The sequence below is a fragment of the Mirounga leonina genome, unplaced genomic scaffold (genome assembly GCF_011800145.1).
Source record: "Mirounga leonina isolate KUSES-001 unplaced genomic scaffold, KU_Mleo_1.0 Mir_94, whole genome shotgun sequence".
NCBI lineage: Eukaryota > Metazoa > Chordata > Mammalia > Carnivora > Phocidae > Mirounga > Mirounga leonina.
Window position 1 is genome coordinate 41877968 of NW_023270855.1, and position 27984 is coordinate 41905951.

Consider the following 27984-nt stretch of genomic DNA (forward strand, 5'->3'; position numbering starts at 1 on the left):
AGGAGAAGCCCTGCTGAGCAAGGAGCCTGACTTGGGGCTCGATCCCAGGACTCTGAGATCATGACCCGAGCCGAAGGCAGACACTTAACCGACTGAGCCACCCAGGCACCCCAGGTGTATGGCCTCTTGGTGGCTGGCTCTGCCCTGGGATTCATGAACCCTTAATAAGGACATCCTATGGGAGGGGAAGATGGGGCTTCAGAGAGATGGAGGAGACCTAGCCAGGGCAGGTCATGGGCCGCTGAAGAGACCTCTCACTTGCTTACCCCAGGCCCTCCATGGGCATGGCCTCTGGTAAGGAGGGGAGCCCAGTGGGTGCAGGGACACAGGCCTCTGGGATGGGGCAGAGTGGGAGAGGGACTACCTCCTGGCACCTTCTCACAAAGCTAGAAGGATTGGACCCAGAACCGCACCCTTCCTTTCCTTGCCCCCGGATAAATTTGGAGGATGTTTGGCATGTGCTTGGCATGTTCTTGGCACAGGTAGGACAGGCCTTGGCTTTGCTTTCATGTAGCTCAGACTTCACCCTCCTGTTCTCATTCATGAATTTGCATATGATACCCTACCTCTTGCCCTCCCTGCCCCATTCAGACTTGAACCAAGAACAACTGGTGGTCTGAGGATCTGTGCTCTTTTGGGCAGGTATCAGCTGAGGGATCAAGAAGCTTCCTTGCCCTTGCTCTGCGTCCAGCCACTGTGGTAGGGCGTTTAGCAGAGGTTGGCCCAGCTCTAGTGACCTCCCCAAATCAAGTGGAGCTCCATCCAGGCCAGAAGCTCCTGGGTTGTTGCCCAGGCCTGGATACTAGGCTGTCTGCTCCGTCTCTGGCCACCAGGGGGCAAGAGCTCCCCACTGTGGGGCTTGGCCCTTCCCCAGCGTGGGCTCTCAGCCAGGCTGCCCCAGCACCAAGGAAGGGCAGGGGAGTCTGATGTTCAGGCCTGTGGCCGAATTGTGGGTAAAACTGGAGGCTGGACCCTCTGGTGACCCAGACAAAAGGGAGGGGACTGATATTTGAACTCCTGCTGTGTGTTGGGTGCATGCTGCCCGTTGTCACTCCTCCTCCCCATTTTACGGGTGAGGAAACTGAGGTTCAGGAGTCTCACGCAAGACAACAAGTTCCTTCCTAGAGCCCAGACTTGAACCTAAGCCCATACCACTAAAAACCGTTGTGTCCATCTTTCTAGTGTTACCCGGTTAGTAGGTCAGAGGCTGTATCCCGTGCAAATTCTGTAACAGTCTCAAGCTGTGGGCACCGACCAGCTTATTTCTCTCCCCTGCGTGCGGCCGGTGGTATCACCTCACTCCCCCAGATGCGGAGCCAAGGTCTGGAAGTGATGGTAACAGCTGCGTAGGATCACGCACGGTTTGAATTTGAAGCCAGGCCTGTCTGAACCCAAAGTGTTTGTGGGACGAATAAGGGAGCTGGCCCTCCCAGGGCCCACCAGTAAATCTGCTCAGGCCTCCCGTCGAAGGTAGGAGTATTGAGATTAACTCAGATGGGGAAACCCCGACTTGGAGAGGTTGGGGAGCTAGTCCAGGGTGGCCCAGCTGGAACAGGGCCCCAGCAGGAGAAGCTGGGGGCAGGTTTATGGGGGCCTGTCTGCAGGCACGCCCTCTGGCTATTCCTAGAAACCCTCCCTCCCTTTTTTTTTTTTTTTTAAGATTTTATTTATTTATTTCACAGAGAGAGAGAGAGCGAGAGCAGGAACACAAGCAGGGGGAGCGGATGAGGGAGAAGCAGGCTTCCTGCCGAGCAGGGAGCCCGATGCGGGGCTCGATCCCAGGACCCTGGGATCATGACCTGAGCTGAAGGCAGACGCTTAACGACTGAGCCACCCAGGCGCCCGAAACCCTCCCTCCTGAACCTAAAGGCTGGCTCTGGCCCCTGGGCTTCAGGACCATTTCCCAATGACCAGCCCAAAAGGTCCCACAGGTAATTGACAACATAGAAGGATCAGACTTTTTAAAATGGGAAGACTGGGCGCCTGGGTGGCTCAGTTGGTTAAGCGACTGCCTTCGGCTCAGGTCATGGTCCTGGAGTCCCGGGATCGAGTTCCGCATGAGGCTCCCTGCTCAGCGAGGAGTCTGCTTCTCCCTCTCTCTCTGCCCCTCCCCAGCGTGTGCTCTCTCTCTCACAAATACATAAATGAAATCTTTAAAAAAAAAGACAAGCCAGGGCGCCTGGGTGGCTCAGTTGGTTAAGCGACTGCCTTCGGCGCAGGTCATGATCCTGGAGTCCCGGGATCGAGTCCCGCATCGGGCTTCCTGTTCGGCAGGGAGTCTGCTTCTCCCTCTGACCTTCCTCCCTCTCATGCTGTCTCTCATTCTCTCTGTCTCAAATAAATAAGTAAAATCTTTTTTTTTTTTTTAAAGATTTTATTTATTTATTTGACAGAGACAGAGACAGCGAGAGCAGGAACACAAGCAGGGGGAGTGGGAGAGGGAGAAGCAGGCCTCCTGCCGAGCCGGGAGCCCGATGTGGGACTCGATCCCAGGACCCTGGGATCATGACCTGAGCCGAAGGCAGTCGCTCAACCAACTGAGCCACCCAGGCGCCCCTAAATAAATAAAATCTTAAAAAAATGATAATAATAAAATGGGAAGCCTGAGAAGAGAAGGCTAAGTTTCCCAGAGCCCTGGGTGACCACACATTGTTGAGGTCCCTGGAGCTACACAGCGTTGGTGTCTGTCCCTGACACCGGGCACAGTGGAAGGTCCAGGAAAGGGCATGCGGGGTCATGTGCGCACGTGCAGGTCACATGTACACATACGCCATCAGGCGCATTCATGCTTGCACGCTCGGTCTCCTACCGCACACAAGCCCACAGGCCGGCCCGTGGGCACATGCACGTGCGGCTAACAGTTCCATTCAGGCCAGTTCTGACACGGTCCAACTGGAGTTAGCACCGGTCTGCACAGGTGAAGGGCTCAGTCCCACACACCTGCCCCCGCTTCACACCCACACCCCCAAACGCTCGGGCTCCCGGGCTGCTCATCCCACGTCTCCGCTGGAGCCCTGAGATCCCTCTTAGCCAGTGCTGCCTCAGCTGGAGCAACCCACTGGTCTTAACCCAGGACGTGGAGCGCTCGTGCGGCTGGCCAGACATGGCTCCGGCCGTGCCAGTTCCCCGGACTCTCGGAATTCAGGGGTTTGGGGCAGAGGAAAGCTCTTTAAAGTTTTAACCGAAAGACCCACCGGGGCGCAGAAAGGTCACAAAGAGGCATAGGAGCAGAGCTCCTTCCAGGGACGCAGACCCAGCTCTGCCACCGATTTGCTCCTGACCCCAGTTGGCCGCCCCCTGCTTTGCCTGGCCTGCGCCTCCATGCTTGGGTGCGGTGGCCCGGCCAGTGGAAGGCCCGGCAGCCTTGCCCTTGGACGCGCTGGGGTTTACACACCAAATCCGAAGATCAAACAAATGGAAGAAGATCTAACTTTACTCTTGCATCAAGAAAGTGCAGGTAAGGGCCACCTGGGTGGCTCAGTCATTCAGCGTCTGCCTTCGGCTCAGGTCATGATCCCAGGGTCCTGGGATCGAGCCCCGCATCGGGCTCTCTGCTCTACGGGAGGCCTGCTTCTCCCTCTCCCAGTCCCCCTGCTTGTGTTCCCTCTCTCGCTGTGTTTCTCTCTGTCAAATAAATAAATAAATAAAGTCTTAAAAAAAAAAAAAGTGCAGGTAATAGATGAAAGACCAGAGTGATCTATTTGTCTCCAGACCTTAGAGGAGAAAGGGATACAATGAGTAAGATCCTTAGATATAGCAGCCCATTTTGCAGCAATAAACCAAAAGGCTGAGATATTCTGAAGGCATTATAGTCAGTGGTCAGTCATGGGGAAGTTTCCACCTTCTGGAGGGTCTGTGGACATGGGTGCAAGAGACAGAGGCACAGCACCCTCCTCCAGAAGGGATAGTTTCACAGGTTCTCTTTCCAGGAAAGCAAATGGAATATTAAGTGTAATGTCGCCCTGGGGGCCTCAACAGTGTCTTTTCTCTCCCTGCCACCAGCCCCCAACACTCACACACAAGGAAACATCTGGTTTTAAAAGTGCTTATTTTGGGGCGCCTGGGTGGCTCAGTCGGTTAAGTGTCTGCCTTCGGCTCAGGTCATGATCTCAGGGTCCTGGGATCGAGTCCTGCATCGGGCTCCCTGCTCAGCTTCTGTCTGCTTCTCCATTTCCTTCTGCCCCTCCCCTCCGCTTATGCTGTCTCTCTCTCTCAAGTGAATAAATAAAATCCTAAATAAATAAATAAATAATAAAAGTGCTTATTTCGATAATTATGGGAAATGCATGACAATTAGAAATCATGAATATGGCAAAATGGCAGCCTGGATTTGTATACAATGAGATGAGAAGAGAAAGTGCAGAAAAGTGGTATTTTAAAAAATATTCCCAGGGGCACCTGGGTGGCTCAGTCGGTTAAGCGTCTGCCTTCAGCTCAGGTCGTGATCCCAGGGTCCTGGGATCGAGCCCCGCATCAGGCTCCTTGCTCGGCGGGGAGTCTGCTTCTCCCTCTGCCTGCCGTTCCCCCTGCCAGTGCGCACGCTCGCTCTCTCTCTCTGACAAAATCTTAAAAAAAAAAAATCCCCAGTGGCCAGGAGCACATAGCCTTCCACTTAGAGCAGAGTTAGCACACAGCCCTAAAATGACCTCAAGGAAAGAGAGCCCTTGAGAAGAGAAGGGACCCCAGGGACTGGGCCCTCTCCGGTCTGGGGTAGGATGTGTCTCCGATCTGTGGCCCTCCTGGAGGGCCAGGGTGGGGAGCAGGGCTGACCCTGTGTTTTCTCTTCTGAAGGCAATGTGCCCTGGCTGCCCTCCGTGATGTCCGGCGGTTTCTCAGTGAGGAGGGGGGCCACGTGGCGGTGAGTGAGACATCCCTGCGACTTCTGGGAGTGGCATGTGGGAGCCTAGCTACATCTAGCCCTTTGCTCATCAGGTGTCTGGCAGGGAAGGGAGGGTGTGCAGAGCCTTGGGAGGAAGTCCACAGCCAGTATATAGGAGGAAGCCAGAGGCTGGATGTGGGCTGGGTATTTCCCTCTGGGCTTGTGGTTGCATTTGACCCAGTAGGACTTCCTTCTGAGCGCTCACATTGTCAGTCACCACATGTGGTATCTGTTACCTAAGTCTTTAGCCAATGTGATTTCTCCTGGGCTGGGGAGAATCCCGCCTCACATGTAGTGGCTGTTCCAGGAACCCGCTGAATCCTGGGTAATGGAATTCCAACGACGTGTTGGCCCCTCCTGTCAGATGGATGCGTGGGACAAGGTTGAGTAAGGGTGTCTATGGGAAAGGCCCCCCCCCCCCATGCAGTCAAACACAGGAGCTGCTTTTTCCTTCCTTTTTCCTCTTGGAGGCGTGCTTCCTGCAGCTCATAATCCCCCAGCCCCATCTGGATCAGTCACCTTCTGGGTCTCTGGAGTTCCCTCCTCCTGACTCCCCAGTTGAAGCCTTGCTGTCAGACCCCATGTCTTCTTTTTCCTTGGTTTACTGACTTGTTTAGTGGGAGCACATGCTCCAGGAGCTTCCTGAGGAAGGTACTTGGGAATCACCTCGCATGAGATCTTGTGTGTCTGGAACTTTTTTTTTTTTTTTTTTTTAATTTTTTATTTATTTGCGAGAGAGAGAATGAGAGACAGAGAGCATGAGAGGGAGGAGGGTCAGAGGGAGAAGCAGACTCCCCGCCGAGCAGGGAGCCCGATGCGGGACTCGATCCCGGGACTCCAGGATCATGACCCGAGCCGAAGGCAGTTGCTTAACCAACTGAGCCACCCAGGCGCCCCTCTGGAACTGTCTTTTTTGATCCTCATATTTGATGGTTGGGTTTAGGTGGGAAGTATTTTTCCTTTAGAATTTCCACAACATCGCTCTGTTGTAGTATGGCTTCTAGAGTAGCTGTGGGAAAAGTCGGATGGCATTCTGATTTGCCGGTCTTCCCAAAAGTTTCATCTCTTGGAGGGAACTGGGGCTGCTCATGCCGTTTTCTCCGGGGAGAACTTTAGGGCCTTGTGGTGGGTCTTCGCCATGGTGGGTCCTGGGGTGGCCGTCTCCAATGAGAAACTCTTTTCTAACAGGTCAGGGAACCTGTCATCTGTTATTACTTTGATAAGCCACCCCCACCAGTTTCTGACAATTGATTCTCTGCTCCACTCCCATTTTTCTGAGCTGCTTTTTCTAGAACTCCTGGGGGTTTCATGCTGGGCTTGAGCCCTAATTATATCTTTTTTTCCCCTCCTGATTGCCTATCTCTGTCACTTGTGTTCTATTTTCAGGGAGACTATCTCAACATTATCGTACAAGCATTCGGTTGAATTTTTAAAGAATTTCTGTGATCATATTTTAATTTCTAAATTCTAAATTTCTGATCGCTGAATGTTCCAGTTTTTTAGAACTCTGTTTCTGTTTCAGGGTTACTACAGTATTTTGTATCTCTCTTTAGATAACATTTTTTTTTTTTTGACATATCTTTCTGTTCTCTGCCCTGTCTTCATTTTCTCAAAGTTCCTTTATTCTTTTTTATGTAGTCTGTTTTTCACATTTGGGGTTTTGCTGAAGCAGCCCATGAGCCCTGGTTGGATGCCCTTTTAAAAAAGTGGTGCTCTAAAAGTTGCTTTTAGACATGCGGGTGAGTGGGTCACCCCTGAGGGCACATGGACAGGCCCCAGGTGGTTCATGAGGAGCCCCAGACGAGTCAGCCTGGCCAGATGAGGCAGGGAGAGGGCCTGGGGCTCCACCTGCTCTTAGTTGCACCGCCAGGCAGTCCCCCCTTTTCCTCTGCACCCTTGTTCCTTTTCTCTGAGACAACTGGGTCCCATTCCTGATGCTCCCCGTTCTGCACAGGTGGGTGTGCCGTGCTGGCTGGGGGCTTATGTTTGGTTTGCTCCGTCTCTCCGAGTTGACATCTCCTCTTCCGTTCTCTCTATTCTTCTTTTCCCATCTTCATGGAGTCTCGGGATGGAGTGGAAGTAAACAGGGGTTCTGCACTCCATGTTTAACTGGTTTTACAGGAAGTCCTGTTGGCCAAGCACAGACTGAGTACCTGCTGGGAACACAGGCACCCATTCCTCCCAGCTTCCTTGAGGTGTGTTCCTCAAGGAAGGAGGGGCCCGGCCCGGGCCTCGCAGGTCTAAAGGAGACCGGCCAGGCGGGTGGCCTGGGCACCAGCTGGTCCCCATGAGAAATCTGGTCCCTGTGCAGCTGCTGTCGGCTGGCCTCCCCGCTGCTCCAGGGCCAGAGTCCGAGTGAACCCTGGTTTGGTCCTAGGTCTTTGATGCAACGAATACCACCCGAGAGCGGAGGGCGACCATCTTTAATTTTGGGGAACAGAATGGCTACAAGGTGAGGCATCTTTGGTTCACTTCCTCGGTCGGGCTGTGGCACGTGTGGACCCCCCTCACAGCCTCCTGATGTGCGTGGGTGTCAGGCAGGTGGGCTCCAGAGTGGATGTGGGATACAGGAGTTGCTATTTCCTCTCTGTCTGGGGTTTTCTTTTCGGGGAGGTGGGCATCTCATGGGAGGGTCCTGGATAGGGTGGCACCTAGTTTGGTTGGGGGCTTCTCGACCCTGTCCCCACCCCCAGAAGAAGGGCCTGGGGTCAACCTGGCCATCAGGGAGGTGGGAGCTCCATGGAGCCAGGCCCAGGACCCTGAATGTGTCTATGATTCCTTCCCTCCTGCCGGCCCTTGTCCTTGCCGAAGACCTTTTTTGTGGAGTCCATCTGTGTGGATCCTGAGGTCATAGCCGCTAACATTGTGGTGAGTGGTGTCTCTGACCTTGTGGGGGCAATAATACAGCTGAGGTGGCATGTGACAGTGAGGTCTGTCTCCGGGTTTGGGCCAGTGCCTAGGCTGGCCTCGATTTGAGCTTCTTGAACATTGGGGGCGGGGAGGGAAGGCAGTGCAACACCAGGTCAGGTGATCGGAGACTCCTGAGCACCACTTGTGTGGAGGGCCGTGTAGCTGGGGGGCATTCACTCTTGCTCCCTCCTCTTACCTTCCCCTCCCTTTCCCCCTCATCATTCCCTGGACAGTGAGAGAGGAGCTTCAGCCTCTGGAGGTTGGGGGTGGGGGTAGGAAGTGATGTTTATATTTTGAAAGCGAAAGAGATTTGACCTCTCTCCCCTGCCCCCTGTTTATCCAAGGAATGAACATCTGGGTTGGGGGAGATGGTTCAGCTGGGAAGGGGCTTCCGGGCCCTTTGCCCCTCTGGCCTCACATCCCCCTGTGCCACAAAGATGAGGACTCCTATCTTAGGCCGCCCAGTAATACTCTGTTGGCACTGGTGTGGGAACTAAGACCAGGGAACTGCTGGACTCCTTCTAACGGAACCAGTCTCCAGGGATCGGCTGCCAGCCTCATGCTCCTAGCCTTGTCCTGGCCTCTGGCTCAGCCTCCCCTCGCCCCCTGCCCAGCATCCTCCTTGGTCTCTAGCCCTGCCTGGCCTCCAAGCCTGATGTGTCCTTGCTCTGTGCCTGGTCCGGCAGCAAGTGAAACTGGGCAGCCCTGACTATGTGAACCACGGTAGTGATGAGGCCACGGAAGATTTCATGCGGCGCATTGAGTGCTATGAGAATTCGTACGAGTCGCTGGATGAGGACCTGGACAGGTGAGTGAGGAGAGCACCATGTCCTGCAGCTATGATGGGTGGGTGGTGGGGGTCCTGCTCAACTGCCTCCTTGTGACTCGCCGGGGTGGTGGCTGAGTGGCCACCCCCACAGGCAGAGATGGTCTGGCCTTGTTTCTTTCCTTTGGGCAGAAATTGTGAGCCAGAGGTGACTTGCAGAACCCCTATTACCTTATCTGGGGCTCTGCAAGTCAGAGTTTTCTGTTATTCCATGTGACTCAATGACCCTGCATTGCATAGAGCTTACTAGCATGGAAGGGAGGGAGGGAGGGAGGGAGAGAGGGAGGAAGAAAGGAAGAAAGAACAGAATTTTCTGCTATTCCCTTATGAAATCAAGCCTAATTTCTCTGTGGAGAGTCTTCCCGCAAGGCATTTGCGAACATTACGCGTTCTTTAAGTGCGCAGTCTGTGTTTTGAGACGGGGGGACGGAGTGCCCAGATCCTGCTTACAGCTGACAGTGGCTCGTGCTGATAAGCCCCACTGCCTCCTTCTGGAATGGCAGACACAGCAGGAGTGTTGGGTGGGGAGGGGGCTTTAGGCCCACAAGGGGCATCAGCTGAGGCTCTTACAGTAGCAAACTTTATCTGTGAAGGGTCAGGTAGCAAATATTTTGGGGGGCATACAGTCTCTGTTGAGCTATTTAACTCTGCCATTGTGGTGCAAAGGAAACATAGACAATATGTCAATAAATGGGCATGACTGCGTTCCAATAAAACTTTATTTACAACAACAGGCTGCGGGCCGAATTTGACTTTTTGGCTATAGTTTGCCAACTTCTGTATAACAGCATAAGTGGGGGCAGTGGTTAAGTAAGTAACACTGTGGCCCCGTGGTAAAGTATTGCATGGTCACAGATCATAGCCAAGACACAGGGGACAGGGTGAGTTATGTAGCATTAAGTGAAAGTCTGGAATATAAACTTGGGCGTAGGGTCCTGTATAATCACATGAGAACATCTAATGCGTACAAACCAAGGGGAACAAGCACCTGTAAGAGGAATGATTTCTGGGGGTCTTTACAGAATAGTTCCTACTGGAACTCCAGTAGGAACTCCTCCTCTGGCTGAGTCTCCTTGGCCGGGCTCTGTGGCCAGCCCCAGCCAGTCAGCACCCACTGCCTGGGCCCCGGTGGTTTTTCGTGTTTCTCCAGTCACCCCAGCACAGTGGTTCTCATGGTTCTGTGATGTGAGCGCACGAGAGAGGCTTAACTGGAACAGCTCCTGTTTGATTCCTCAGTTAACGTTGCTACTGTTTTTATTGGTGTCCACGTAACAACCCTAAACCTAAACCCAGGCCCTCGGCCAGACAGTGAGAACTCAGATGAGAACCTTCAGGGGGCCTCCCTGCTCCAGCCCAGAGCACGATGCCTGAGAAACCCCGCCTTTACTCCTGCTGCCTCCCCAGCACCCAGCAGACAGAGCAGACAGAGTGTGTTCTCCCAACCGCCCTGCTCCACAGCCCGAGCGAGCAAGGGAAGTGGCTGAGCTGGGGTACAGGGGCGGGGCTTATTGGGGGAAGGAAAGGCAGGTCCAGGGGTGGCTGGCAAGGGGAGCGGAGGCGAGGAGCGTTTGCCAGCTGCCCCCAGGTCAGTCCTGGGAAAAACCATCTCTTATTCACCTTACAGACTGTGCGTTGAGAGCTCAGAGGTAGGCACGCGGGGTCCGGGGGCCACAGAGCAGCAGTGGAAGTCACAATGTATATGACTGACCCTTTGGATGTCACCTTTTGGAAACACGACAAGTGTTGAGCACCTCTCACAGGGTCTGTCTGGCTGTCCCACGTGTTGTGTTGCTCCGTCCTCACCTCTGTCACTTGCACACCAGCTGCCTGTCCATGTGTTGTGATCTCAAGCCCAGTGGTCCGAAATGCACAGCTCTGTGGCCACTTCCGATGGTGGCAGGATGAGCCCTTGGGGGCCCAGTCGCACTCACACCTCTCTCTCTCAACCTTCTCTCTGGAAAGGGATCTGTCCTACATCAAGATCATGGACGTGGGACAGAGCTATGTGGTGAACCGGGTGGCTGATCACATCCAGAGCCGCATCGTGTATTACCTCATGAACATCCACGTGACCCCCCGCTCGATCTACCTCTGCCGGCACGGGGAAAGTGAGCTCAATCTCAAGGGCCGGATTGGCGGGGACCCGGGACTGTCCCCCCGGGGCAGGGAGGTCAGTGTGTGTGTGTGTGTGTGTATGTGTGCGTGCACGCACGTGCGCTGGCGTGCTCGGGGGTGGTGAGGGGAGCTGTGCATTGGTACTTCTGGGCAGCTGAGTACATGTATGCATGTGTCCAATGGACCTGACTCCAGCTCTTACAGCTCATGTGTAATCAAGGTGGATGACCTTCATTCAGTCTGGAATGTTCCTGTCATGTAGGGAAAGTCACCAAGCACCACGCTTGGATCTCTGGCTTCCATGTGAGCTGTCACCAGCTGAGCCCCTTTCCCTGGAGAGGCATGCCATTATGGGAATGACCCAAGTCCCTGCAATGCAGCTGATGGCTGCACCACAGTCCGGGGGAGATACTCAGGCCTCTGTAGGGAGGTCACATGGTCCAGGACACATGGTCGGGAGGTGGGCCACGGCAGGGGACATAATGATCCACAACTGGAACTGCACGGAGGGTCTGGAGAGAATGCATAAGGATAGCACTTGAGGGTGTGGGTGTTCTCAAGAGGTCAGTTCTCTGTGTTCTGAGGCTGGGTGGGCATGACGCCATTGTGCCCTGTGGCTTCATGGTCCTTTGAGGGCCGCCTTGGATCTGTGGGTCTGAACTTGCTTCTGATGCATTTCAGTTTGCCAGGAGTCTGGCCCAGTTCATCCGTGATCAGAACATCAAGGACCTGAAGGTCTGGACGAGCCAGATGAAGAGGACCATCCAGACAGCCGAGGCCCTGGGTGTGCCTTATGAGCAGTGGAAGGTCCTCAACGAGATCGATGCGGTAATCACCTGCCCTTTGCTGTCCTCCCAGTGCCCCTGCCCTCTGCTGCTTAGTGCTCCCAGTCCCCGCCCTCTGCTGATCAGTGCTCCCAATCCCTGCCCTCCCCTGCCTGGTGCTCCTGGGCCCCCGCTGAGCTCAGCCAGCGCGACTGTGCTGAGAACCCGGGGCAGCTCTCTTCTTCACTTTTCTTCAGTTTTTTAGGGATTGGATTCCCACACCCCCGCGTCTTTCCTTCCTTCCCTTCTTTTGAATTTAACTATCTCCACCAACCAGAATTTCTTTTGGCATTCCAACATAAGCCTTAAAACTGATTTCTCCCCGGTTAACTCACTACTTATAACCACCCATCTATCTTTTCCCTGTTGATTTATTTCACCTACTTTTATATTAAGTATGATTTACAGTATCACACTGTTTTAATTATGGCAGCTTTTTACTCTGTTTCTTGGCCATTTGGATATCTTCTGTGAGGTCTTTTGTTCTTTTTCTCCCCCGATTGGATTGTCTGCCTTTTTCTTGGTGATTTTTAGGAGTTCTTTATGTATTTTGGATACACTCCCAATTTTTGATTGGGAGCCGGACATTTTGGATGAACAGTGCTAGAGATAATTCAGGCTCGGGTGAATGTTCTCTCTCTCCAGAGGATTAACTTTTACTTTGGGCAACCAGTTGGGGTAGGTTACCTTGGTCTACTCAGGGACAGAGCAATTGCAAAGCTGCATTTTATCTTTGCAGAGGTCAATGTTCAGGTCTTCCTCCTTCTCTGAGAATGTGGCTTGTCAGGTTCTGACGGAAAACCTTGTGGACCCAAGCTTCTGTTTTTGGCCCCTCAGCCCAAGACAGTGGCCAGTTCTGCCTGGCTTCTGTCCACTCAGTCCCTACTTCTTGCTTGGCTTCTCCTCCTCCCCACCCCACCCTGTTTTATTGAGATATACTCAGCATGTAACACTGTGTTAGTTTTAGGTGCACAACATGATGATTTGGTATACCTATATATTATGAAATGATGACTAAAACAAGTTAACATTTGTCACCTGCCGTAGTTACACATTTTTGTGTGTGTGAGGAGAACTTTTAAGATCTAATCTCTCAGCAACTTTCTTTTTTTTAAAGATTTTATTTATTTATTTGAGAGAGAGTGAAAGAGAGCCAGTGAGCGAGAGAGAGAGAGAGAGAGAGAGAGAGAGAGAGCAGGAGCAGGGGGGAGGGGAAGAGGGAGAAGCAGACTCCCCACTGAGCAGGGAGCCTATTGCGGGACTCGATGCTGGAGCTTGATGCGGACCTGGGATCATGATCTGAGCCGAAGGCAGATGCTTAACCGACTGAGCCACCTAGATGTCCCTCAGCAACTTTCAAATATACGACAGAGTATTGTTAATTGTAGTCACCATGATGTACGTTATATCCCCAAGACTTATCTTTTTTTAATGTATATATAATTTAAGATTTTTATTTATTTGTGTGTGAGAGAGAGAGAGGGCACAAGCAGGGGGAGTGGCAGGAGAGAGAGGGCACAAGCAGGGGGAGTGGCAGGAGAGAGAGAGGGCACAAGCAGGGGGAGTGGCAGGCAGAGGGAGAGGCAGACTTCCCGCCAAGCAGGGAGCGCGATGTGGGACTTGATCCCAGGCCCCTGGGATCATGACCTGAGCCGAAGGCAGATGCTTAACTGACTGAGCCACCCAGGAGCCCCGAGACTTACTTATCTTATCGTTGGAATTTTGTACCCTTTGACCACCTTCACCCATCTCCCCCACCCCCAGCTTCTCATTCTTTTAACTGCCACTTTCAAAGCAACAAAACCCCAAAAGGAGAAATGATGCTGTGTATCAGGTTCCCCTCTTTGGGCTTCCCTTTTCTCCAAGACCCTGGCCCCTCATGGCCTCTCCGCCTTGTAGCTCTATGATAATATCAAGCAGGTTTAAAATTTTTTTTTTTCTGTCTGGCTTTTCTAGTTGCTCTCCCTGGAGGGTTGTTCTGAAGCAAGCTAGGCTACCAGTGCCTGAAGTGCAAGCTGGTAATGAGATCAGATTTGACTTGTAGAAAGGTCACCCCAGCTGGCATGTAGAGAATGGTTTTGCTGGGGCGAGGTAGAGGGGCAGGCTGGAGAAGGGAGACCAGTGAGAGGTTCTCACGGTGGCCTGGTAAGCTGATGGATGACATCTGGAACGTGAGTGGCAGCAGTGTAAGAGAGACGAGTGGACTGATTTGTGGGCCGTTTACTCATTTATTCACGTATTTATGCCAGCCCGCCCTGGGGTGGGCACTGGACCAGGTGCCGGGGACCCACATGTGGGGAAGGGATAGAAGTGATAACTGAGAAGAAGACGAGTGTCCAGGACCATTCCAGGTTTCTGTCCCCTGGGAAGGGTTCTGGGTCACGTGAGGGTAGGAACTGTGTCTACCTTGTGCCCCACATGGTGGGTGCTCAGTAAATATGGACTGAGTGGAAGGAGGCAGTCTGGGGGAGAATTGGTGAGCTTTTGAAAAGGGTAAGTACTCTTTGTGACCCCTCTCGTAGTTCCTTTGAGCATCTTGTAGGCTTCCAGCAGTTGTGGCTGCTGGGAGTCGTGGGAGGCCTGCAGCCACCCTTCCTCGCTCTCCCTGAGCCCGCTTGGGTGCCAGGGCCTGCCCTGCAGGTATTGGATGTGGCTCTAACATCGGGCTTCGCACAGAAGCCTTAGGCCACCCCAGTTTTTGTTTTTCCTTTGTAGTTAATTTGATTATTTTCCTAGATGCTGGTGGATTCTCTTCTTTATCTTTCCAGTTTGGAAACTGTTCTAATATCTGTGATCTATTCATCATCTTTCTATGTTTATCTTTCTTCTTTTCCTGGGTTCTGGTAAGCAGCCTTGGGCTAACCTTCTATTTCAACACTGGGATTTTTTTTTTTCTTAGTTCAGCCCACAGTTCACGGCCTTATTTGTTCTTTTAAAAAAAAAATACCAGCTTTATTGAGAAATAATTCACATACCATACGGTTCACCTACCTAACGCGTACAATTCAGTGGTTCTTAGTATAGTCACAGAGTTGTGCAACCACCGCTGCAATTAATCTCAGAACATGTCATTACTCCAAAAAGCAACCCTGACACCGTCCCTCCATTTCCTTCCAACCCCTCCCCCCCCACCGTCCCAAGGCTACGGCTAATCTATTTTGTGTCTCCGTGGACTGGCCCAGTGGGGATATTCCATATAAATGGAATCATACACTATGTGCTTTTTTGTGACTTAGCATGTGGTTTTTTCTTTCACTTAGCATGTTTTCAAGGTTCAAGCAAGTGTCCAAGTTTCATTCCTTTATATTGCCCCACATCCTATTGGGCAATATAATAATAATAATATACCACATACGGGGCGCCTGGGTGGCTCAGTTGGTTGAGCGACTGCCTTCGGCTCAGGTCATGATCCTGGAGTCCCTGGATCGAGTCCCGCATCAGGCTCCCTGCTCAGCGGGGAGCCTGCTTCTCCCTCTGACCCTCCCCCCTCTCATGTGCTCTCTCTCTCTCTCATTCTCTCTGTCTCAAATAAATAAATAAAATCTTTAAAAATAAAAATAATAATAATAATAATAATAATAATAATAATAATAATATACCACATACGACGTATCCAGTCATCCGTTGATGGGCTTTTGGGGGGTTTGCATTTGGGGGCTCTTAGGAATAATGTTGCTGCGAACATTCATGTGCAGCTTTTTGTATGGACATGTTGTCCTTTCTCTTGGGTATGTACGGAGGAGTGGAATTGCTGGATCATACAGTAAACTCTGTGTTCAACCTTGTGAAAAACTGCCAGACCGCAGCTTTGTACAGTCCCACCAGCAGCGCATGAGAGGTCCGATTTCCCCACATCCTTACCAACTCTTGTTATTATCTGCCGTTTTTTCTTTAATAGCCAACCAACAGTAGAATGTCATTCAGCAAGTTCTTGACCACTTTCTAACAAAGATCACCTTTTCTTTAGTGTCCAATAAATACCATTTCCATTTCCTTCTGAGGCCTCACCAGAAGCACCTTTCACATTCATATTTCTTTTTTTTTTTTTTAAGATTTATTTATTTATTTGAGAGAGAGAGAGAAAGAGCGTGAACGAGGGCAGTGGGGCAGAGGGAGAGGAAGAGAGAGAATCTCAAGCAGAATCCCTGCTGAGTGCGGAGCCCAGTATGGGGCTCGATCCCAGGACCCTGACATCATGACCTGAGCCGAAATCAAGAGTTGGCTGCTTAATTGACTGAGCCACCCAGGCGCCCCCAATATTCTTATTTCTAGCAGCATTATGCTCATGAGGTTATATGTATTTCTAAGATGATAGAAGCTCTCTCTACTCTGCTTCACTTCCTTCTGAGTCTTTAGCAGAATCACTGTCAATGCCCATATTTTTACCAAGTATCTGGTGATTGCCAACAATCCTTGGCATTCTTTAATTTACAGCTGCCTCACCTCAATCTCTGTCCTCACGTGGCCTTCTTCCCTGTGTGTGTCTCTCTGTGTCTTCTCATGGTCGTCTTGAAAGGACATCAGTCAGTGGACTGGGGCCCACACTTGGTGACCTCATCTACTTGGTTACATCTGCAAAAACTCTATTTTTTTTTTTTTTTAAAGATTTTATTTATTTTAGGGGCACCTGGGTGACTCAGTTGGTTAAGCATCTGCCTTCAGCTCGGGTCATGATCCCAGGGTCCTGGGATCGAGTCCAGCGTCAGGTTCCCTGTTCAGAGGGGAGTTTGCTTCTCCCTCTCCCTCTGCCGCTCCCCCTGCTTGTGCTCTCTTGCTCTCTGTCAAATAAATAAATAAAATCTTTAAAAAAATATATTTTATTTATTTTAGAAAGAGAGCGAGAGAGCACGCATGAGCTGGGGGGAGGGGCAGAGGGAGAAGGAGACACAGAATCTCAAGCAGACTCTGCGCTGAGCGCAGAGCCCAACGTGGGGCTCCATCTCGCAACCCTGAGATCATGACCTGAGCCAAAATCAAGAGTCGAACACTCAACTGACTGAGCCACCCAGGTGCCCCAAAGCCCTATTTCTTTTTTTTTTTTTAAAGTATCTTTTTTTTTTTTTTAAGATTTTGTTTATTTATTTGAGAGAGAGAATGAGAGACAGAGAGCACGAGAGGGAAGAGGGTCAGAGGGAGAAGCAGACCCCCTGCTGAGCAGGGAGCCTGATGTGGGACTCGATCCCGGGACTCTAGGATCATGACCTGAGCCGAAGGCAGTCGCTTAACTAACTGAGCCACCCAGGCGCCCCAAAGCCCTATTTCTAAATAAGGTCACACTAACAGGTACCACGCATTAGGACTCGAGCGTATCTTTCAGCAGGGACACATCTGACTCAACAAAGATGGTTTGTCTTTCTTAGAATTTTCTTATTTCACATAAGTTATCTCATTTGTTGACACAGAGTTGTTCACAGTAGTCCCTTAGAGTCTCTTCTCTTGGAAGCTTGATAGTAATGTTCCTCTGCCATGCCTAATCATAGTGATTTTTTTCTCTCTTTTTTTTTTAAAGATTTTATTTATTTGACAGAGATACACGGTGAGAGAGGGAACACAAGCAGGGGGAGTGGGAGAGGGAGAAGCAGGCTTCTGGGGCACCTGGGTGGCTCAGTCATTGAGCGTCTGCCTTCGGCTCAGGTCATGATCTCAGGGTCCTGGGATCGAGCCCCACATTAGGCTCCCTGCTCGATGGGAGGCCTCTTGTCAGTCTAGCAAAAGGTTTGTGAATTCTGTGAATCTTATCAAGGAACCAACTTCTGCTTCCATTGCTTTTCTCTGTCTTCTGTTTTCTATTACATTTATTTCTGCTCTGATCTTTATTACTTCCTTCCTTCTGCTTGCTTTGCATTTAGCTTGCTCTTCTTTTTCCAGTATCTTAAGTGGGAGATCAGATTATTGATTTGAGATCTTTCTTTTTTTTTTTTTCCATACAGACGTTTACAGCTGAAAGTTTTCCTCTTGGTCTTTCCTTCTTAATAGACAACTTTGCCCCAAGGCTTTGTCTAGAAAACAACTTAGAACAAAGGCAGAGATCAGCAACTTTTTATTAGGACATTTTATGGCTTCTTTCCCTCTCAGGGCCCTTAAACCACACTTACATGTTGTCAACCAGTGTTCTTCTCTGCTGGATTTTTTAAAAAATAGCATTTATAGAAGGTAATCCACGCCACGTGTGAGTGCGTGGGTGTCTTGAAGAACACAAGTGAATTCTTGCTTTATAGCTTGTACAATAGTCTATAACTCAGAATACGTATTTCTACAGCACAGAAAACAAAAGACACAAGGAAAGACACATAGTTAACATTCCTTTGTTTATTTTTAGGGCATACACTGGATGGATGGGTAATGGATGGATGGAAAAAGACTGTTCTGGTAGCTCTGTACAAACAAGGGGCTGCCTCCTTGCTCAGCGTCCCCATGGGCCTGCTCTTCCCAGCGGGGTTCTAAGCTCCAGGCTGGGAGGGCCCCTATGGCCCTGGAAATGCCCTGTAAACCTGGTCCCCTCTGCCTGCCCTCCCCGCCCCCCTCCCCCGACACAGGGCTGACCCCCAGGCCTGGCATGGGAGATGTGACGACCGCCATGTCTCCCTAGGGCGTCTGTGAGGAGATGACCTACGAAGAAATTCAGGATCATTATCCACTGGAATTTGCCCTACGGGACCAGGACAAGTACCGGTATCGGTACCCCAAGGGGGAGGTAGGTGGGATTTGGGGGCTTAGCCCCAGCTGCCACCTGCGCTCTGCCCCAGGACCCCTGGGGGACTCTGGAGGCTGCATGGACAGCCAGTGGGGCCTGACCTCAGAGCTTGGCCAGGCTGGGTGTGTGTTTCATCTCTGCCACTTCCCAGCCGTGATGCCCAGGCCGCAGTCCCCACCCCCCACTCGGGCGGTGGGTAGACATTGCTGCACGGGATTCCCAACTCTGAGACTCATTGGATCCCTGCTCCCTGATGTTCCCCATCTTTGCCTTTCCCCTTCCCCGGGGTATCACAGGGATCATGTCCTCCGCATGGCTCCAGACACAGAGTCCTGAATACAGACCTAGGGAGACCTTCCCCAGTTGAGTCATAGCCACAGGAAGCCATGTGCTCGGACACCTTCCCTCAGGCTGGGTCCTGCCTCAGCCCAGGCCCCAGGTCAGAAGTAGGTCACCTTTGACTTGGGTACCTCCCACTTCCGGGAGGTGGCCTGGGGCAGTGGCCAAATAAAGATACCCTGACAGATACACACATATGTACACCCATATAGGGACTCATGCAGAGGCTACCCCCCACCCCCAACCCCGGGTGCCAGCCTCTTGGCCCCTCTGCTAGACTATCTTCAGGAAAAGTACAGCTCTGGGGAGCATTAATTATTCCCCACGTCGTACTGTGAGGGAGAACTCAGATTTAAAACTAACCCAGATAACAGTAAAAAGAAGCCAAGCTGTTCCCTCTTCAGACTGGAGAATACAGCGGAGGGAAATTGGTAGGGAAATTACAGTTACCAAAATAACTGAGCTAGGCTTCCCCCGGAACTACAGGACTTCGGTCCCAGGGAGCACTTCCGGCTCCAGCTTGAGGCAAGTGTTTTGAAGTCCCGCTCATTGTGTGCAAAGAGGGCTTGGTCTCCTGATGGAGAAGTCTCTAAACCTCAGGGCCCACACTTGGTCCAAGGGCTCCCTCATCAGCTACCTCATGGCACCCAGGGGAGGCACAGGGCAGGCTGACCATGAGGATCATTGTTCCTGGGCCCTCAGGCATATCGATGGGTCAAGCCCCAGGAAGTTTTGGGGGTCTTTGCTCCTCCCACCCCCACGGTTCTTTCGGTGCGTTCCATCTGCTATGGGCTGGAAGGGCACAGTGTCTCTCCTCCCAGTCCTCAGTTTGCCAGTGTGTGAATTCCAGCAGCAGAGGGTTCCGCCAAGGGCCCTAGGGGTGGGCATGGAGATGGCCCCTTAGGATGGAAGCCTGAGGCCCAGCCCTGTCCTCTCGTCCTCCTGGGACCTGGCCCTGGGGTAGAGGATGCGATCTCTTTCCCAGATTTCCAGTTCTTCTCCCCTCCCAGCTTCCATCTCGAGCTGGACATCTCACTGTCCTACAGAGGCAGGCCCTAGCCCTGAGCTGCCCACCCCCGGTGCCCCCGAGGTGCCAGGCTGGAGGATATCTAGCCACAACCTCCCAGAATGATGAGGGTCCTAGGAGTGAGGAGGTAGCCTGCTACCCAGAACATCTCCATCACTACCCCTGGAGCAGGGCCTGAGGGACCCTTCCCGCTTGTCCTTGCAGTCCTATGAGGACCTGGTCCAGCGCCTCGAGCCTGTCATCATGGAGCTGGAGAGACAAGAGAATGTGCTGGTCATCTGCCACCAGGCTGTGATGCGCTGCCTTCTGGCCTACTTCCTTGATAAGGCGGCAGGTGCGGGCCGGCCCCCGGGGAGGTGGGATGTGTGTATGTGACAGGGACAGAGGGACTGTTCTGTGGGTGTCCCTGGTGTGCCAGCCCTGCCCATCTGTGTCCACAGAACAGCTGCCCTACCTCAAGTGTCCGCTGCATACCGTCCTGAAACTGACCCCTGTGGCTTATGGTAAGGAAGCTTCCTGCACACTCACCTGGTTGCCAGACTCTGGCTTTCCATGGGACTCCACGATGTTTCTGCAGATCCCTTGAAACTCCCATTAGGGGCTCATTCCTCCTCTGCCCCCCACCCACTGCCTTTCCCAATTTCCTTTTTTTTTTTTTTTGTTCTTTTCTAAGTAAGGTCTACACCCAACTTGGGGCTTGAACTCACAACGCCGAGATCAAGAGTCACACGCTCCACAGACTGAGCCAGCTAGGAGCCCCTCCCAATTTACTTTTTTGTTTTGTTTTGTTTTAATTTCTGTGGCCACACGAGCCTTTCCAGTGATCCTTAACCATCACCCACCTGCATGAGGGGCTTTTCTACTGTTTTGTCAGAGACCCCCACAAAGCCCCACGGCCCCCAGGACCTGGGCCTTAACATATTCAGGGTATTTTGAGTGCAGAGTCGTTTGAGTCCCAACTCTGCCTTGCATTGTGCCCGCAGGGACCTCAGGCCACCTCCTAAGCTCCTGAGTCTCAGCTCCTCACCTTCAGCACAGGCTATGAGGCACCCCTCAGGTGGTCGTGTCCTTGGGAGAACGACGGGAAAGCCCAGTGACAGCTGATGTTGTTCCCCTGTGTGCTCATCCCCTTGTCCCCATGCATTGAGCCCCTGGCATGATGTGGATTTGGCCTTGTGTTTGTGGCGTGCTTGGGGTGTGAGTGGTGCGGGGGCCCCGAAGGCTCATGGAACGATTCCACGCCGTGCTCAGGCTGCTGCACGGCTCGTCTCCTCAGTGGAGCCCTCCCGGGTGTCTGGGCTTCTCCCCAAGGCTGCGCGGTGGCACTTGATAAGCATGGGCCTGTGGGGTTCCTCGTCCTTCCTCCCATGCTCCCCAAAGCAGCCCAATGTGGGAGGACCCGGATGAGGCTAAGAATGGCTGCCCTGTTCTGCAATACCCCGGGCTTCCACCCGAGAGAAGCTTCTACCCTCTATGGCTCCAGGAGGGGAAATGAATTTACATCCTCCCTTTGGCAGGTTGTAAAGTGGAGTCCATATTCCTGAACGTGATGGCTGTGAACACACACCGGGACAGGCCTCAGGTAGCAATGGGGTTACTGCTGGGGTGGCGAGCCTATTCCTGGGGGTATCCAGATGCAGCATCTTCCAGACCCAGGGCCAGTTGGGGTGCCTGCCAGAGAGGACTTGAGTTCTCTACCAAACCTGCTGTCTTATCATCAGGGCGAGGTCATGGCTCTGGGCTGGGCCTTCCCGAGGGTGCTGCCCTGGGAGTGGGGAGGCCCCTGGAGCTGGGCCACCAGGGTAGGAAGTGCCTGAGCCTGGGTGTGGTGGCTTCCCAGCAGCCCGATCACAGAGGTCTGGGCCAGGGGGAAAGGGGGTCCCAGCTGGAAAGAAGCAAGAGGCCCGCAAGGGGACGGATGCAGATTCTTCTGTGATCCCCTACAAGTTCAGGCCTCACGAGCATCCTTTCCAACTTGAGCAACTTTAAAAATTAAAACGGTGTGCGCTTTGTTGGGGAAAGGGCCATGCAGGTGCAGAGAGGGTGTTGGCACTGGACAGAGATGGTCCTGCAGAAGAGCAGTTCACGACCCTGTGTTCCCCCAGTGCCTTGTTTAAGATAGAAGCTCCTCAAAGTATTGCCCAGAACCCCTTTCTATGTCCATGGGAGGTCTCTCTTCCACTGAGACCAAGGGCTAGATCGGCCCCTCTGGACCCCATTCCCAGAGTCTGCTGTACCAAGAAGGCTCCTGGAGTCTCAGTTGTGGCTGCTGCCACCTAAAAGGGAGCATGGTGGGCTCTGGGTCCCCGTCAAAGGTGCACAGCTTGGGCTGCACACTTGCAGCCCTGTGGTCTTGGTCCCCACCAGCAGAGATGTGTGGACGTTCTTAAGGTGGCTGCCCCCTCCCTGGGACCATCCACCATGCAGGCCTCTTCCCTGTTTGTCCCGAGACTCTGCTCCAGGCCCCGTCTGGCCCCCATAGGTCACTGGGGAATGCATGTCCTAACGGGCACCCTTTGTGCTGAGGGAAGTCCAGGAGGCACTGGGCCCCAGCACTGACTGACAGGGTGATGGTAAGAGAAGCCCCTGGACCCGGCCGGCACTGGGGGCTGACCCCCGCATCTGCAGGGCAGGAGCCAGCATGGCCACGGGGTAGCTGGCAGCCCCCTTGCCCACCTCTGCATGCTGGCTTCCGAGATGCCAACTTCTGCTGGCCACCGGTTCCCAGCTGGTTCCCTTTCAGGTGGCAGGATCCCCGGGCCCTAGCCCATTCTTGGGAGCAAACTGAGATGGGAAAGGGGCCCTCAGGAAGCCTGCCCCATCCCCCAGAGCTGCACCTGCCCCTCCCATTGCAGTGGCTGGTTCAGTGAACCCAGAGGTGGGCCCCTGGGGGCCGTGTCTTCTTGCCTGTGGGTCTGGGCACATCACGTCACACAGGGCTGCAGCCCCAGGTGACCTGCTTCAGTAGGTGATGGTTGTGAGGGCCCACAATCAAGAAGATGGGCCACCAGGATTGGGGGGCTCAAAGGACCGTCTCGTGGAGCTGAGGAAAGTGTCAGGCCCCCTTATCCCTCAGGCCTGAGCCCAGCAGGCCATGGAAGGAGCTGGGCTCTGTGGCTTGGCGAGGCCTCTCTGTAGCTGAGGGCTTCGAGAGGTCCAGGGCACCCTGTGCCCCAGCTCTGAGAGGACAGAGCAGGCCAAGATGAGGAGGGGTCCACAGGCTGCCGGGGCCCCATCTGACACCTGCCCACCAACACTTAGACCAGGAGGTGGGCACCCCCAGGAGTGGGGCCCCCTTCCCTGCCCCCACTGGTGAGGATTTGAGCCCCTAACAAGCTCTTCCCTCCCAGTTGACTCAGGCCTGAGGCAGGAGGTGGGATGGCCTCGTTCTGGGCACTGCCTGCCCTGTGAGCAAGGAGCGAGCGGGACCCAGGCACCTTCCTCCGCTGCCTTTGAACCCTTGTGTTCATCCATCCGGCATGTGTGGAGAGGCTCTTGAGCCCTTGCTCTTAGGGAAATTTGGGGGTTGGAGTCCCATAGCCAGGGCTCCTGGGGGGTGAGTATGTGAACCCAGAGGGTTACAGTGATGAGGAAAGTAGACAGCAGGACAGTGGGTGTCCATCTATTCTCACCACAAGGTGAATGTTCTGTGGTTTGTTGTGTGTGTGTTTGTTTTGCAGAATGTAGACATCTCGAGGCCCCCGGAGGAAGCCCTTGTCACGGTCCCTGCTCACCAGTGACCATGCCTCATCCACTGCGACCCCCAGGCAGGTATGGACCTCTGCAGATGAGGTCCTTACAGGCCCCCTGGCCCGTGTGAGTTTCTCTGCCGGAACATCCCGGAGCCCGCGCACCAGCCTCCCTGCTTCCTTGTTAACGGTGACAGGGTTAGACGTGGTGCCCGACCTGCTGCTATAAAGCATTTGGCCAGACTGCATCCGCCCGGGGCTGGTGAGAGGTGTCCTCACAAGCTGGTCCTGCCGTTGCAGCCTGGCAGCCGACCAGGTCGGTGGGCTCTGTGAAGTGTGAAGCCCTAAACATGTGAACAGAAAGCCCGGCTAGGAGGTTCCCGCCACGGCCGAGCTGTCTGAGGCGGACCTGGCGACCCCAGCGGGGACTCTGTTGTCTCCTCTGGGTGGGACCCTGAGCTCTGCTGCCGGGGCTGCGAGGGACCTGCCAGGAACCCGTCCTGCCAGGAACCGAGAGCCGCCGAGGCCGCCCCCTCGTGTCGGAGCCGCTCGTGAGCGCCACGTGCTCACATCAGCAGAAACACGCAGGGAGCGCGGCCTTTGGGGTCACCCCTTGTCCATCGCACGTACACTGGAACATTTGGGGGAGCTGATGGCCAAGGCCGCCCCTGCCCAACGGCTGTCACGGTGAAAGCACGTAAAGTCAGGGTGGTCGCATGAACACCCAGGTGCTCGAGGGAGAGGGTCCCACCTTGCCCTCCCGGCCGTGCTCCCCAGGCTACCTCTCCCCCATTGCCGCCTATGTCCACACAGGAGCGGACCCTGGTGGCAGAGAAATGCATTTGCTGTGAAGCGTTCAGAGAAAAAAGCCTGTCCTGGCGTTCACTGACCTCCACCTGTGGGGAGAGGCCGGAAACCCGAGGCACCCTGTCCAGGGGAGGATGTTCCCAGCATGGCGCAGCTTCGGCTTCCCGTGCATGGGAGCCTGGCAGAAAACCACTCCGGGAGGCTGCCATCTGTCACGCGCCCCTGAGTTCCTTTGGGCCCAGAGAGGCAGGCTGGGCAGTGGGTTCTGGCTCCATCTTGTAGATGGGCAGGAGGCCTGGCCAGCAAGTCGAGAGGCTGGGTGAGGAGGTGTCGGGGTCTGTAGTCGGACGCCCTGCTGTCCACAAGTGGGTCCTCGACCAGGATCCCGAGCCCACCTTGTACCCAGAAGCTTCCCTGGCAGGACAGCCCACCTTTCCCAGCCTCCCGGGGCTTTAAAGCCTGTGCGTGCCCCTGCCCCAGCTGTGGTCTCTCAGCCTCGTGCACTGCAGTGGCCGTGGACAGACCCGGTGGAGGGCTGGGGCAGGAGCTTCTGGACTTACCTCCTGCCAGAGCCCCTAGCCCTGGACTCAGGACCAGAGGACCATGCCACTGCCTTTGGGACATGGGGATCACAGCCCTTGTTTCCATGTCCCCCAGAGTTTTGGTGACTTGGTCACATGGACAGTTACTTATTGGCCATAGTGGGTTTCTTTGGTTGGCGGGCTGTACGTCTGGATGTCCCCACCTCTCCAGGACCTCAGACTGGCTGAGGCAGGACCAGTGAGGCCTTTTCTCTGTGCCCAGAGGGCAGTCAGGAGCTGCTGGACCCGGAGTGTTACAAGGACTGGGATAGGGCAGGGGGAAGCCTGAGGGCATGGCAGGGTTGGGGCAGCTCCTCTCCGCCTCTGCCCGGAGTGCTCTCTGCATGGGCAGCAACCCACTGGGTCGGCTGCCAGGTTTTATCCATGACAGTCCATGTGCTTGTGTCGAAGACGTTTTCCCATTCTCCCTGGAGTGGGTGGTGGTGGATCTCAGCCACACGTCACACTGTGTCCAGCATTCTTTGCAATAAATACTTAAAAAAAAAAATTGGAGCACCTGGCTGGCTCAGTCAGTAGAGCACCTGACTCTTGGTCTCGGGGTTGTGAGTTCAAGCCCCATGTTGGGCCTAGAGCTTACTTAAATAAGTAAATAAATAAACAATAAGAATCTAAGGTTGTATCTTGTGGCCATCTCTCCACTTCTGAGGTATTCTCCAGCTGGTTCTGCTGACTGCCACACTGTGGTCTTTCATAGGTCTATGTTGGGATCTTTGGTCCAGCTCCCACTTCCATGCCTACCCCTCTCTGGAGAGGAAACTGTCTTACCCTGGAGTGAGTCCTGGGCCTGGTGCCCATGGGCAGGGAGAGGGCCAAGTTTTCTCTGGGCCAGCATAGGCTTCTGGGTCCTCACCCCAGGATGTGCGAAGGGGCATCTGGGATGGAGGACCATTAAGGGGAAATTATGGGCCCCAAATCTTGACACCTTTGGGGAGGGGAACCAGGGACTAGGTTGAGGACAGAGGGGCGACACGAGGCTCTGAGTGGGGGCGTGTCAGCTGGTTCTGTCCTGTTTTCTTTGTCACCAACCTTTGGGTTGGGGAAGATGGTGACAGGGGCAGGGTTTTCCCTTTCCCCTGCCCCAGAACTTCATTGGACTCTGCAAACCTCCTGCCCTGGGCCTGGGCTGTTGGAGGGCAGGTTGCAGGGCTACTCCTCAGTGGACACGATGGGGCTGGCCGTGGCCGGATGCCCGGCTGCACCTCTCGCAGTGTGTCGGGTGGAGGGAGCTGTGAGGCCGGGCTGCTTCTGGGTGGTTTGCTGTTGCTAGTAACCATGGCTCTGCCTCACCCAGCTGTGTCATGGTGGGTGACAGAACGCCCTGGGCTTCATTCCTGAGCTCAGCGGGATTTCAGCTGCGATGGTCTTCCTGGTGGGTGAGATCAGGGGACAGCTTGATGGTCCTCACCCTGTCTCTGGGCACCGGGTTCCTGGGTGGACACCTGACCTGAGAGGCCTCAGTGCTTTGGGAAGAAGGTGTTAAAGATTTTTAATAACAGGGGCGCCTGGGTGGCTCAGTCGGTTAAGCGTCTGCCTTCGGCTCAGGTCGTGATCCCAGGGTCCTGGGATCAAGCTCTGCATCGGGTTCCCTGCTTGGCGGGAAGCCTGCTTCTCCCTCTCCCACTCCCCCTGCTTGTGTTCCCTCTCTTGCTGTGTCTCTCTCTGTCAAATAAGTAAAATCTTAAAAAATAAATAAATAAATAAAATTTTTTTTTAAGGTTGTATTTATTTATTTGACAGAGAGATAGAGAGCACAAGTAGGCAGAGTGGCAGGCAGAGGGAGAGGGAGAAGCAGGCTCTCCGATGAGCGGGGAGCCTGATGGGATCATGACCTGAGCCAAAGGCAGGTGCTTAACGACTGAGCCACCCAGGCGCCCCTGTGAACAAAACTTTAAAGTGAAAAATGGAGGCGGTGCTTGGGTGGCTCAGTCAGTTGGGCGTCTGACTCTTGATTGCGGCTCAGGTCATGATCTCAGAGCTCTGGGATCGAGCTCTACATCAATGGGCTCCGAGCTCAGCGGGGAGTCTGCCTGGGAGTCTCTCCCTCTGCCCCTCCCCCAGCTCGTGTGTGCGCAAGTGCACATGCTCGCTCTCTCTCTCAAATAAATAAATCTTAAAAAAAAAAAAAGAATCCCTGACATGGAGAACAGTGACTATGGTGCTTGTTAAGTAAAGGTTGAATTGTGTCCGCCCCACAAAAAAAATTCATACATTTAAGACCTAACCCCTAATACCGCATAATGTGACCTTATTTAGAAATAGAATCTTTGGGGGCACCTGGGCGGTGCAGCCGGTTAAGCGTCTGGCTCAGGTCATGATGATGGGGTCGTGAGATCAAGCCCCACGTGGGGCTCAACACTTAGCACCAAGTCTGCTTGCGATTCTCTCTCCCTCTCCCCCTGCCTCTCCCACTCGTGCTCTGTCTCTCTCTCAAATAAATAAAATAAATCTTAAAAAAAAAAAAAAAAAGAAATACCATCTTTGCCGATGTACTGAGTTGAGGTGAGGGCGGGCCCCTCATCCAAAATGCCCCAGTGCCTTCAGAGCCGTGAGGCAAGAACCTTGTGTTGTTTAAGCCACTCCGTGTGTGGTACTTTGTTACAGCAGTCCTAGCAGACAGACTTTTCAAAGACGTTCCCCTCAGCAATGAACTTCTAAATGAAGGTAAAGGGACTATCTCTGGGTGAGTTGTCTGATAATCCCAGTCCAACATTTGTTTTCAGTGAATGAGTGAATCTTCCTGAGGCTTTGGATTCTTTCCTCTACTATACCAGGGAACTTTTGGCATCTTGATTGCATTTAGTGAGACTCAGCTTTCCTTCCAGCCAACCAAATAGACACCCAGAACGACCCCTAGTAGCTCAAGCCAGCACACGGAATCCAAAATTTCTGGTAAGTGCACCTGTATTGAAAAAATCAGCCCAATTTAAATCGGTTCTTATCTCCTTGGTCCAGGACCTGGATCTTTCCTCATACATGCTCTCCATATTGTGACCACGGTAAAGTAACAAAGTCTTACAATTTCTTTGATATATAAGCCTTTCCCTCTGGGTTTAACTTTGTAATAAGACCTCCAGACATGCTGGAATCCATCTTTTTATTTATTTATTTTATTTTTAAGTAATCTCTACACCCAACATGGGGCTTGAACCCACAATCCTGAGATTGAGTCACATGATGCTCCACCAACTGAGCCCACCAGGTGCCCTGCTAGAATCCATCTTTAGTTTAAGGCATTGGGGATGTTAAGGAGTTTGGGAAGAGGGGCAGAAGAG

The 27984-nt window shown here is 53.2% G+C and overlaps 1 protein-coding gene across 6 annotated transcripts in view; it reads left to right on the plus strand.

Moving 5' to 3' along the window:
• The window catches only part of PFKFB4 (6-phosphofructo-2-kinase/fructose-2,6-biphosphatase 4), a 34724-nt gene extending 9525 nt beyond the window's left edge, over positions 1-25199 (plus strand). For 5 of the 6 annotated variants that reach the window (XM_034996663.1, XM_034996662.1, XM_034996660.1 and 2 more), the window contains exons 4-14: positions 4792-4858; positions 7257-7331; positions 7691-7747; positions 8476-8597; positions 10578-10785; positions 11412-11558; positions 18144-18248; positions 19819-19948; positions 20055-20117; positions 21132-21196; positions 23295-25199. In XM_034996663.1, coding sequence (XP_034852554.1) covers positions 4792-4858; positions 7257-7331; positions 7691-7747; positions 8476-8597; positions 10578-10785; positions 11412-11558; positions 18144-18248; positions 19819-19948; positions 20055-20117; positions 21132-21196; positions 23295-23354 — 1099 coding nt within the window. In that variant the 3' untranslated portion in view covers positions 23355-25199. The remainder of the gene's footprint in view (positions 1-4791; positions 4859-7256; positions 7332-7690; positions 7748-8475; positions 8598-10577; positions 10786-11411; positions 11559-18143; positions 18249-19818; positions 19949-20054; positions 20118-21131; positions 21197-23294) is intronic. The other variant, XM_034996661.1, reaches the window with a different exon arrangement.
• Positions 25200-27984: the final 2785 nt, after the last annotated feature.